This window comes from Monodelphis domestica, chromosome X (assembly GCF_027887165.1).
Source record: "Monodelphis domestica isolate mMonDom1 chromosome X, mMonDom1.pri, whole genome shotgun sequence".
Classification (NCBI taxonomy): domain Eukaryota; kingdom Metazoa; phylum Chordata; class Mammalia; order Didelphimorphia; family Didelphidae; genus Monodelphis; species Monodelphis domestica.
Genome location: NC_077235.1, coordinates 2426119 through 2439112, shown reverse-complemented (window position 1 = coordinate 2439112; position 12994 = coordinate 2426119). Strand labels below are relative to the sequence as shown.

General features: G+C 42.0%; 1 protein-coding gene across 4 annotated transcripts in view; it reads left to right on the top strand.

The window, feature by feature from the left end:
• TEX11 (testis expressed 11) overlaps nucleotides 1-12994 on the top strand; it is a 212543-nt gene that overhangs the window by 20023 nt on the left and 179526 nt on the right. For all 4 annotated transcript variants that reach the window (XM_056809469.1, XM_056809470.1, XM_056809471.1 and 1 more), the window contains exons 4-5: nucleotides 2615-2699; nucleotides 10512-10591. In XM_056809469.1, coding sequence (XP_056665447.1) covers nucleotides 2615-2699; nucleotides 10512-10591 — 165 coding nt within the window. The remainder of the gene's footprint in view (nucleotides 1-2614; nucleotides 2700-10511; nucleotides 10592-12994) is intronic.

The following is a 12994-nucleotide window of genomic DNA, read 5'->3' as shown; positions in this document are numbered from 1 at the left end:
GATTGGGCCACAGGCCTTCCTGACTTCCGAGGCAGCGATTTCTCCAGGCTATCACCTAGCTGCCCCAGGCAATGATTCCCAAATCAACTTCTCCAGTCCTAACCTCTCTGCTCACCCCTGGCCTCATCTCTCCTACTGCCAATCCAGTTGGACACCTCCAAAGGAATGTCTGGTGTAAAAATTTAAACTCATCCCAAATTTTTGCCCCCAAACCCTCCCTTCTTCCTAACTGTCCTGTCACTCTTGAGGGCACCAACATCCTTCTAGTCACCCAGAATTGAAACCTAGATGCCATCCTCTACTCCTCCCTCTCCCTCTCTCTCTCCCTCTCTGTCCAGCCTACTGCCAAGATCTGTTGTTTGTAACATCTCTCATATACACCCCCTTCTCTCCTCTGACTTTTTTTCGAATTTTACAAGCCCAAGGCATAGATGCTGATGGAAAAACTAAACAAACCAGGCTCCTGAGAGTAAGAAATCAGGGCATAGATGGGATCGGAGAGCTAGCCAGGAAGCACAGGGGCCATCAGGGGCTTAGCAGCAGCAGTGACCAGCTATTGCACCAACACTGCCACGTATGGGAAGGAAAGAGAGGATGGGAGCTGTGACAACAATGCTGCCTTCATTGAGGTTTCCAACGCCATTCACAGTCCTCTTGACTTTCCTTATTGGTAGTGTGACTTTGTTTATGCAGTGATGGGGGCTGATGGGAGGAAACAAGCTTATTCCTTTGATAACTAGGACAGAATTCCATTTCTACCCTTATTGTAATTGGGGCAGCTAGATGGCACAGTGCATAGGGCACCACCAGGCCTGGAGTCAGGAGGACTCATTCATCTTCCTGGGTCCAGCTGTGGCCTCAGACACTTGCTAGCTTTGTGACCCTGGGCAATTCACTTCACCCTGTTTGCTTCAGTATGCTCATCTGTCAAATGAGCTGGAGAAGGAAAAGGCAAACCACTGCAGTATCTTTGCCAAGAAAATCCCAGATGGAGTCACAAAGACTTGGACACAACTAAGGAAGGAGGCCATAAAGAATGTGCTGTACTAAGTATGCTTTTTGTTCAAATGTTTATTGTTAGCCTTCGCTGCTTACAGGTGAACGGATTTTAAAAAAATGTTTACCAATTATATGTAATAAATTTCCACATAAGTTTTCCAAACTTATATGATCCAAATTGTTCTTCCTCTCCCCTCCTGGAGCTGGTAAGCAGTTCAGTCTGGGCTAGACATGTGTAATTATCATGAAAAACATATTTCTGTATTTGAAGTGACTGTTTCTTAAATGAGCTATACTCAGGTGTTCCCAGAGACCAACTGATTTGGCATAGACAAAAGTCATGCCCGTATTGTTAGAAAGAAGCTTCTGAAGAGCAGATAGGGTTTAGCTACCCTAAATGGAAGGGTGTGAGAGACACATGGGATATGGATGAATTAGATGAAATGTTATTATTGTGTTGTAAGCAACAATGGATAGAAATCTAGGAAGCCTTTTATGAACTGATGCAGAATGAAGAAAGCGTATCGTGCACAGTGACTCTTTTGATATGTTGACATGATGGACAAAACACTAATAGCAATGAAACTGTGGTCATGGCCAACATTGATAGGAAGTTATCCCAGTTAAGACACCTTTCTGCTAATAAATGGTAAAAAGCAGAAGTGGAAAGTGACTTGGACTTCCTTTTAGGCAGCTTTGTTTAACTCATCAGGAGAAGAACACTTTGTGGGAAATTTGTTTATATGATATGTTGGGATGTGTTGACTTTGTCAAAAAAGAGGCTGGACAGAGAGGCAGAGCCACCATTGGGCTAGGAGTCAAAAGAGTTAAGCTTATCCTGGCTCTTTTCTTAGCTGTGGGACCGACCTTTGGCAAGCCATTGTTAATTGGCACTTAGTCCCATCTTCTCACCTAGGAAATGAGGGTGTTCCAAGTAGGTGAATCTTTAGGCTCCCTTGAAAACTCCCTTGTCATTCTACAATCCTAGACAAATCTTGATGTGCAAAAAAGGCCCTAGAAAACTTTCAAGAAAACATGTAAACACAAACTCCAATATTTGTCTGTCCAACTATGTACTTGACCCAATAATATAAAAGTATATATATATGTGTATATATATATATATATATATATATATATAATGTAAAATATTGAAGAGCTTATTCCAGGCAAAGTGGGAGAAATAAGACCAACATCAAGATCATTTATTTAGGACTGATCTTAAAAAAATGGCCAAAGCTCCTAGAGCAAGGGAAGCTGACTCCTCCCTTTGCAGAGAATAGGAAAAGATGTGATAACTGGCAAGTTTACATTATTAAGCACTGAGCGCATTAGGAGTCAGAAAAAGAGTTCAAGCTACTGGCAGCTCCATAAGAAGTCACATTTGATTCTGGGCCTTTGGTGAAGGCCTTCCAATGACCTTAGTGTGTTCAGGGGGCAGCAAGAGTGGCCCAGGTTAACCAAAGACTGCTTCATAGGGGAATTTAGGACTAGCTTCTGGGGAGCCTTGACTATATAGCATCAGATTTATATTGGTATAAAGCATGCCTACCTAATACAAATGGAGTCACTCAAGCACAATGCTGACTAATGGGATGTCTTTCTCTTTTATCAGATTGAAGTACTTGCAGTGAACCTATGGAACTGGGCAGTGAGCAGAAGAGTAGGTCTACTAATCCCTCCTGAACAAAAAGTTAAATGTAAGTAGACATCAACTGGCCTACATGATGAAAAAATCCTCTTTTTGGGCATTGAGAGACATACATTCTTAGAGTTTCAGACAGGGAGGCAGCCTAGATTGGGGGGTCAGTGGGCCTGGGTTTGAATCCTTTGGGCATTGCCACTTACTACTGGCTGTGGGACCTTGGGTCAGTCACTTCCTTTCTGGGCCTCATATTCTTCATCTGTAAATTGAAGTAGGTTGGACCAGATGACCTTTAACGTCACTTCCAACTCCACCTATATGATCCCAAGTTAGTTTGGAGTCATTTTTAAATGGGAGATTTATTTTATTTTTTTTAATTGGAAAAATTTATTTAATTGATTAATTTAGAATATTTTCCCATGGTTATGTGATTCATGTTCTTCCCTCCCCTCCCCTCCATAGCCAATGAGCAATTCTACTGGGTTTTACTTGTGTCATTGATCAAGACCCATTTCCATATTATTGATAATTGCACTAGGGTGATCGTTTAGAGTCTACATCCCCAGTCATATCCCCATCAACCCATGTGGTCAAGCAGTTGTTTTTCTGCTGTGTTTCTACTCCTACAGTTTATCCTCTGAATGTGGATAGTGCTTTTTCTCATAACTCCCTCTGAGTTGTCTTGGACTACTGCATTGCCACTAATGGAGAAGTACATTACATTTGATTGTACCACAGTGTATCCATCTCTGTGTACATTGTTCTCCTGGTTCTGCTCCTCTCACTCTGTCTCCATTCCTGGAGGTCGTTCCAGTTCACAAAATGGGAGATTTATAAGAAAGACCTGAGCAGTAGTTTCACAATGAGTAAACTCTCCGTGATGGGCCTCCTTGGATGTTTATCCTTGAACACAATGAGATATGAAACTCAAGGCTGTAGATACTTCTTGATAAAAGGGTTACCAGGCATAAACATAAGAAATTGGTTGAGACACCTAGCAGATTGGCTAACATTACAGCAAAGGAAAGTAATGAATGCTGGAGGGGATGTGGCAAAGTAGGGACATTAATTCATTGCTGGTGGAGTTGTGAATTGATCCAACCATTCTGGAGGGCAATTTGGAACTATGCCCAAAGGGCGACAAAAGAATATCTACCCTTTGACCCAGCCATAGCGCTGCTGGGTCTGTACCCCAAAGAGATAATGGACAAAAAGACTTGTACAAAAATATTCATAGCTGCGCTCTTTGTGGTGGCCAAAAATTGGAAAATGAGGGGATGCCCTTCAATTGGGGAATGGCTGAACAAATTGTGGTATATGTTGGTGATGGAATACTATTGTGCAAAAAGGAATAATAAAGTGGAGGAATTCCATGGAGACTGGAACGACCTCCAGGAAGTGATGCAGAGCGAGAGGAGCAGAACCAGGAGAACATTGTACACAGAGACTAATACACTGTGGTATAATCGAACGTAATGGACTTCTCCATTAGTGGCGGTGTAATGTCCCTGAACAACTTGCAGGGATCCAGGAGAAAAAAACACCATTCATAAGCAAAGGATAAACTATGGGAGTGGAAACACCGAGGAAAAGCAACTGCCTGACTACAGAGGTTGAGGGGACATGACAGAGGACAGACTCTAAATGAACACTCTAGTGCAAATACTATCAACAAAGCAATGGGTTCAAATCAAGAAAACATCTAATGCCCAGTGGACTTACGCGTCGGCTATGGGGGGTGGGGGGGAGGAAAAGAAAATGATCTTTAACGAATAATGCTTGGAAATGATCAAATAAAATATATTTTAAAAAAAAAAGAAATTGGTTGAGAGCTACAAAAACTGATTAAAGAGTGGGGAAAACAAGAGCCTTGAGGAAACATTATTTACCTTGAAGAAGGAACAGTTGGAAGGAGGCTTAATTATACAGCCTTCAGCCCCCCAGGCTCTTTTAGCAAGTCTCTTCCCACTATGTGTAGAAAGCCGAATTCTCTGTTGGGGAGGCTGGCTACAAGTTCAAGTAGGTTGCTAAGGATCTAGTTGTAGGTACTCCTTAGTCAGGCAGTGCTAAAAATAGCAGAGCTTTCATCTAGCCATGATGACTGAAATCTAGTCTTGGGTGATAGCCAACAGATGGCTTCTGGAGAGGAAGATTGCCCTGGTAAAGGGCTAGAAGGGCCATAGCCAAATGGACGAGGGTAAGGATGTCACTCTACTGATAACGTGTAGGTGAGGTGACCCTTCTACTCTGATCCTCATTACTCTCCTTACTCTAAAGGCTCCATTAAAGCAGAGGTCTGATAGATACCCTGCTGAACTATGCTTTGCACCACCTCATAAACACCAACTAATTAGAAAGCAAGCCTAAAGTCAAGTCTGATAAAGCTTCAGGCTTTTGAGAGGCGGTATGGAGGAGGGAGAAAAATGGTGAATTTGGTGTCTCTGACTGACCTGAGGGACCTTGGATGGGTCCCCTCACCTTGCTCTGAACCACTGTAGAAATGAGCAGATTTGGGTCCCAAAGAGACTCCTAAGTCTCTTGTAGCTCTGAATCTACAATCCCTTGGATAAAATAAAGGTGACTGTACTTAAAGCTTGAGGGAGTCCGTAGCAGCCCTGCCCTTAGGTTCCATCTTCTCTAGGAAGGTTTAAAGAATGGCTACTTTCTCCATATCTTCCAGATAGGAATTGGCATCTCTTTCTCTCTTCCTTAGAACCTGGGTTCTTAATTTAGGAATTAATAAAAATCTTCCAAAATTGGAAAAATTGTTTTATTGATGCTCTTTTCTTTACATTTCAATCACTTTTCAGTGTTCCACCCCCTCCCAAAACCTTCCTTTATAGCAGAAAAGTACAGTTAAGCAAAACAAGCCAATGCTTTGACCACATCTCTTTTTGTGGGAGCAACTTATTTAAATGTCTCCAAGATATTCAGGAACATTCATTCTGACAGCAGCAAGATTGTACAGGTCATGGGAATTGGCATACCAAACTGAAGGGATCCTCATGCATTATTTTGTGGCAGTAATAGAACTATTCATTCACCCAAAGTATCGTACTATGTGTTCTGGGAGATAAAGTAGAAGCAGTTCTCAACTTTAAGGGATTGAGCTCCAAAAATCTGGAATATCAGTTATTTGGAACTCAGAATATTTTTCCCTAAGCAAAAAGCTTTCATATTAAGATTTGCACAGATTGGGGGGGGGTGCCCATTAAGTGGGGAATGGTTGAACAGATTGTGGTATGTGGTTGTGATGGGATATTGCTGCACCATGGGAGGTGATGAACAGTCTGATTTTGGAAGGGCTTGGAAGGAGATGGATGGTAAGCGATGAGATGGGTAGAGCCAGGAGAGTGTCATATGAAGCTACAGAGTTAATGAATGGATTGTGCATGTTGCCTCCAGAGGGTAAACTGAGGAGTGGAGACATGAAAGGCTTAATTTGTATGAACGTGTCTGCCTTCCATGATGCCTTCTATGATGTAGGGAGGGTGAGGAGGGGCTGGGATATTTGTGGATAAATTCTATTAATAAATGAAGAAATCAACTTAGAAAAGATTTGCACAGAACCAACGTTATAAAAGTTAGATTCTGAGGCTAGTCTACAAAAGAACAGATTTAAGCCATATTGTTGCTAAATATCATATCTGCAACATTGCTTTTTTCAACAATTTTTCCATTACAAGTACATGGCTTTTTAACTAGACTAGTTTGGGAATATATATAGTTATACCCAAACCACAGATTTATTGAGCACATGTGTGTAAAACTAGGCAAGATGCATTCTCTGCCCTCCATTTGTTTGTGGCTGGGTTGAAGGATGAGGCTTCCAATAGCTTGTTAAGCAGAGTATGTTATGGAGTCACAAAATTAGATGCTAAGTAAGGAAGAGGGCTAGCTATCAGCTAAAAGGGAAGATCAGGGAAAGCTTCCAAAACAGGTGGCATTTAGGATGGCATTAAAAGGATGAGAACAACCTGGGCAAAGGAAGAGAGCTGTGATTTTGTAGGGTACATTTGAGGGATAGAGCTCTGTCTAGTTTGCCTGTAACATGGCATATCCAAAGGAGGGAAGCAAGAGACGAGGCTGAAAAAGTATCAAGTTGGGAAGGCCCAGAATGCCCAAGAGAGATTTAATTGGCCTCAACAGGCAATAGGAATGGCTCAAGATGTTTGAGTAGATGTGGCATGTATTTTTCTCTGCATAAGAAATGTTACTGATGCAGGGGTAGGGCAGGCAGATTAGAGTGGGGAGAGGACAGTACAAATCCAAAGATTTATCAAGAAATTATTGTAACCATTTGACTGGCAATCAGGGTGTATGTGAGGAATGTGGCATTGGGATAGGAGAAGAGGTAACAGATGCTGATGACATTGCAAAAGTCAAATTGATACCATGTTGGTAATGTTTGGATAGAAGAGAAGAATTAAAGATAAAACCTCAAGACCATAAACATGAGAAATAACTGTAGAAGAGGAAACCTGAAGGGCAGACAGAAATAGCAAAGAAATAGCAAAGTCAGAGACAGAAGTTGGTTTAAATGTAAATCTTAGTTTGGGATATGTTGAGTTTGAATTGCAAAGTCAAAGATCCAAGTGAATATGTGTGTCTGGAGATCAGAAGAATGGTGGTCAAGATTGGAGATTTAGATTTACAAATCATCTGCAGGAGTAATTCTTTAAACCATGGGTGTGAATAAGGGATGGAGTGCAGAGCAAAAAGAGGGTCAGGGAAAGACCCTTGGGAATTCCCCTCATTAGGGGATCACGAAGAGAGAGTGAGGAGCAAGCAAAGGAGGCTGAAAAGAAATGCTTTTCGAGATAGGAGGAAAAGCAAGGTCATTTGGTGTCTCTGAAGCCAAGGAGAGAAAGAAGAGCACCCAGAAACAGGGAGAGGAAGAGTGACCACTAGTGTCCAAAGCTTTGAAGATGAAGGCTAGAAAAAAACGCCTTAAATTTGACCTTATAGACTTTAGAACACTTGGATTTAAACAAATCAACCTTGCAGGTACAAGCTGGGGGAATCATGATTAGATAGTTTGTCTGAAGGAGAGTTGGAGTTTTAGATTTTAAACTCAAGATGAATCAACAATGGAGTATGGCAGCCAAGAAAATGAAATCTACTCTTAGGCTACCATAAGAGCTTGGTGTAATCCAAGCCCTGGATTTGGGAGTTGGAGACCTTGGGTTCTAATGCTAGTTAGGCATGAGCTTGGACAAGTAACTAGGCCTCAGTTTCCCTTAATTGCAAAATGAGAGAATTGGATCAGATAACCCCCAAAGTCCCTTCTGGTTCTAGATTCCAAATCCAGAAAGGTTGGAGGTAATCTTCTTGTTATACCATCTGGAATAGAATATTCAGTTTAGGGAGGACATTGATAAACTGGAAGATATAAAAGGATGCTGACCAGGATGTCAAAGAACCTTGAGTCCATATCATATAAAAATAACTTGTAGAAATTTGAGGCTGTTTAACCCTCCAGGAGAAGAAAAGAAGACTTGCAGGGGAATGCAAGGGGGGGAGGTGAAAATAGATAGCCTTTTGCATTTGAAGACCTCTTCTGGGGCACAGGGATTCAGCTTGTTCTTCTCAGCTCTGCGGGCACAGTCAGGAGCAGCAGGGCGATGTTGCTTCATATGAGAGGAAACTTTCCCTCCAAGATAGCTTTCCACAAGTGGAGTGGGCAGCCTGGCCCACTAGTCACTTCCCCCTTCAGAGTCTTCAAGTGAAGTCAGTCTCTGCTCAGGTTGGACTAGCTGTGGTCTAGAAGGTCATCAAGACAAGAGTTGTTCTCTAATGTCAGAATCTTGTTAGTGAGGCAAGCTTAACCTCAGAGCTCCTTACACATTGCCTTCACTCTTAGGAAGAGAAATCCAGAATGCACTTGGTCTGGAAGGTTGTTGGGACTGCTGTCTTGGTGGGGAGCCTTTTAGGTAGGGGCATTTCCCTGAGCAGGTGCTTGATCAGAAAGGCAAACCTCATGTCAGAGAGGCCAAGGGAGGCAAGAATTTCATATAGTGGGAAGAATGGGGAAGAACTCAAGGAAGAGAAGAAATAAGGAAAGGCTGCTGAATTTGGTGATTTGGTCATTAGGAGCTTTTGAGAACACCAATTTCAATAGGGTCGTAAGGATGGAAGCTCAAAGTGGGAGGGAATCAAAGACTTGGATGGGTAGTGAGGAAATGGAAGCAACCAGTTTAGATTACTTGTTCAAAAAGTTTGGAAATGATAAGAAGGGGAGACATAAGATGGCGGCTGATGAGGTAGCAGGGTCACTGGAAAAATTTTTTTTAATAAAGGAAATGAGTTCATTTTTGAAGGTAAAGGAAATGGTAGAGAGGAAGACCTTCAAGATACTAGAGGGAAAATGCAGAGCCTGGTCCTGAAGGGACTTGGAATAGATCAAGAACCCCTTTGGAATGGCAGGAACACTGCACTCTGGAGGACCACGCAGAGTAATCTTGCTAAGCCTCCTTTTCCTCATTGGTAGAACAGAGATACCTGGAGGATCCCCCTCCTGGGACTATTGTGAAGGGCAGAAGAGATAATAATGTCCACTGGAGTGCTTTGTAAACTCAAGAGTGCTAGAGTCAGAGCCTTGGAAAATAGAAAGGAGGTGTCTTCCTAAAAGTAAAGTGACTTTAAGAGATTATTGTACCAACATTTTTTAGGAACACACCTATTTTTAGAAAAGGCCATAATACCTTTATTTGCTTTGTTTTGGTTTTTCTTTCTTTTTTTTCTAGTTTCATGCTCATCTCCCAGAACCGGGCACATTGCCTCTTTCCCAGAGTTCTCAGTTCTTCCATCTGAGGGACTAACTAGTCAAGTAGAGTAGAGATGATTCATCTTCCTACTTTCCCAATATGTCCTTGCCCAGAATGATGCAGCTTTCACATCAAGTTCCATGCCAGAGTATTTTTCGAGGTTGTCACCTTGGCCCTCTGTGGTAGATGCCAGGTGGCAAGTTCAGAGATAATGAATGACTGAGCCAAGAAACTTGGGCTCAGAAATGACAGATGTTGTTCTTGGGTGTTCTAATGCCTTACTTTCAAATATGATAATAAGCTCTCTCAGTCCCAGTTGCTCCATCATTTCAGCAGGGTCAATCAATCTTTGCTTCTTTTCCAGATAGTATTGCTTGGTTCTAGGGTTGGTATTGGCAGAATGGCATGCGAACTTGACTGCCAGGGTACCTTAACCCCTTGGAGATGAACCTCTGAAGGCTCAGAGGTACCTTGAGAGATGGAGTGAGTTGCCCAGGGCCACACAGCCAATGTGGCAGAGGCCTTCCTGGCTTGTAGGCCAGTGTTCTGATCACTTCAAACACATTGCTTCAAATATAAATTAGACTAAAATAAAATAATGAAAAAAATTAAGAAACATAGAAATGAGACTAAATAGCTAGAGAAAAGAAGGTAATGGCAGTTGAGTTGAGGCTTAATTGGGGCTAGTGAAAGATGCAGGTGTGTATATTGTGAAAAAAAGAGCTTGGGACGAAATATTTCTATTTCTCTTTGAGATCCCACAGAGGAAGATGTGCAATATGACATCTGGGATCTGGGTTTAAGAGCTTTTATCTAGTGTATAATCCAAATTAAGAACCTACTTATTGGGAAAATCGTGTATTTTAGGAGAAAATCTAACCTGACCTGGTCTTCAGAGACCATCTTCAGCCCTCAGGAAGCTTTTGGTTCCAAGAAGGTCTTTTCCCTCCCAATTAGGATACTAATGACATGAGTGAAACATTCACTTTGACTAATCACTAGTGACGTCCCTGGCATTCTTTCATTCCTCACTGTTGCTTTTTATACATCCATGGCAAAAGAGAATGCATGTTTATGGATTTGTCATTGATATTTTGCAGTGTGTCATATTTCTTGCAAGCTGATTTTTCTATTTGATGGCAACTCTCCTGTTGAAGAAGCCGTTCAAAGACAGATTTTGGTAAGTCCTAGATAGATGGGGGTACGTACGGGGGAAGACAAGATGCCCTCGCCCTGGAGTCTGGGAATTGGTTTTTACAGTCTTTTGATAATTGCATTTTAGCATACTTGGTTTCCTTTGTAACCTTATGGATTCCATTGTGCGCATTGAGACGCATGATTCTGAGAAGGGGGTCCATAGGTTTCTGCTACAGAGAAAAGCCTCCACGTTAGTTGGATAAGAAGTTTTTCTTTTTTCATGAAAATAATTTCCCCCAGTATTCCTTCCATCCCACTGTAAGAAATACAAGTAATGTTTTTAAAGACAAAAAAGGAAGAAAAGATCGATGCCAGCAATCAGTAAAGTGAACGGCTGAAAACCTGTGTAGTGTGTAACACCCCCGGATCTCCAGGCTCCTCCAAGGGGCTATGTTGGGGAGGGGCAGCTTCTCATATCTGTGCAGTCACATCCTGACTTTGCTACATTCACTTCAGATTCTTTGGCGTGTCATTGTTCTTTCCGTGAATGTTGTTGTTGTTACTGTGTATCTTTTCTTGGCTCTGCTGGCTTCTCTCTCCCTACATCAGTTCACATAAGTCTCCTCGTGCTTTTCTGTCTTCCTCATCCACACCATTTCTTCTTGTTTTTAAACCCTCACCTTCCATCTTGGAGTCAATACTGTGCATTGGCTCCAAGGCAGAAGAGCGAGTGGTAAGGGCTAGGCAATGGGGGGTTAAGTGACTTGCTCAGGGTCACACAGCTAGGAAGTGTCTGAGGCCAAATTTGAACCCAGGACCCTTCCTCCTCTGGGCCTGACTCTCAATCCACTGAGCTATCTAGCTGCCCCAATGTGGAGTTTTTTCACTGAAATGAGCAGGAGCTGAATTTTTTTTAAGCCCTCACCTTCTGTCTTGGAGTCAATACTGTGTATTGGCTCCAAGGCAGAAGAGCAGTAAGGGCTAGGCCATGGGGGGTACCACACCATTTCTTACAGCTCAGTAAGGTTCCATCCTGTCAGACACCACAATTTGCTTCTCTGTGTCCCCTGTCAATAGGCAGAAAATGTTGTTTCCAGTTCTCAGCTATCATAAAAAGTGCTGCTCTAACGATTCAGGAGTGTGGGGGAGCTCTCTTCTTGTTGGCTTCCTTGGGCTATAAGCCAGTAATAGAGTTTCTGAGGCAAAGGGGAGGGTGTTTTAGCCACTTATTCTGCATCATTTCAGACTGCTTTCCCAAATAGTTGTACCCTTGCACAGCTTCATGCTTCTTTCCCCAATCCCTTCAGCACTGACTGACTTTCAGGGCTTTGGGTAAAACCTCAGGGCGGTTTTGATTTGCATTTCTCTTCATAGTGATGATTTTGAGCATTCTTTCTTGTGGTTCTAAGACTTTGCAGTTCTTCTTTCGAGAACTGTCTGTTCCTATCCTTTGATCATTTATTTTGGGGAATGTCCTAATCTTGTGTATATATTGATCTTTTGGGGAATGGCTAGTAATCTTGCACACACATAATTTGTTTTCATATTTTGGCTACAAATCCCCATCTGAGAAATGTGATATTATCCTAGGTGCGTCCATTTCATCTAACCCAAGATGTCTGTTTGATCTTTTATTATTCCCTCGTTTGATTAAGAATTGCTTTCCTGCTTGGTATCTGTGAGAGGTACGGGTTCCATTTTCCTTTACACTCTGAACTTTAACATTAAAATCTTGTGGCCTTTTAGCATTTTTCAGTGGAAGATGATGTGTCAGGTAAAAATGTCAAGCTCTGGGCCTGCTCCAGAACCAGGTTAAAATGTAATTGAGAAATATTTAACAAAATAAATAGAATACAGTACAGCATAGATACTGTTATTTTGTCATTTTCTAAGTCAGTATGCAGCTCACAGGGATCCGTATCAATTTGACTGTGTTACCACTGGCATAAGTTATGGGTCTAAGCCCAATTTCTGTCAGATTGCTTTCCAGCTTTCCAAGCAGTTTGAAAAAATTAAATGAGGAGTGTTCTCCTAGGTAATTTATGTTTTCAACATTATTAAACACTGGGTTCTTGAGTTCCATCGTTTCTGATCCTCCCTCGTCTAGTCTGTTCCAATTATTTGCCTCTACTAATGCTGATTAGATATGCCCTGTGCACTACTAGACACTTGTGTTCAGCTCTGGGGCTACAGGGAAGAAAAATGAAATAATCCCTGCCCTCAAGGAGCTTACATTTCATTAGGAACACATGTATGCATGTCAGTATGTACAAATTATATAGAAGGCAACTTTGTGAATAGGCACTAACAGAGCAGGAAGGATCGTTAAGTCAAGTCAGTAAGAATTTATTGAGCACAATATGCCAGGCTCTGGGCTAAATTCTGGGGAGGAGCTCATAATAGAATGGGGGAGACAATATGTAAACAGCCTTGTACAGACAAGATA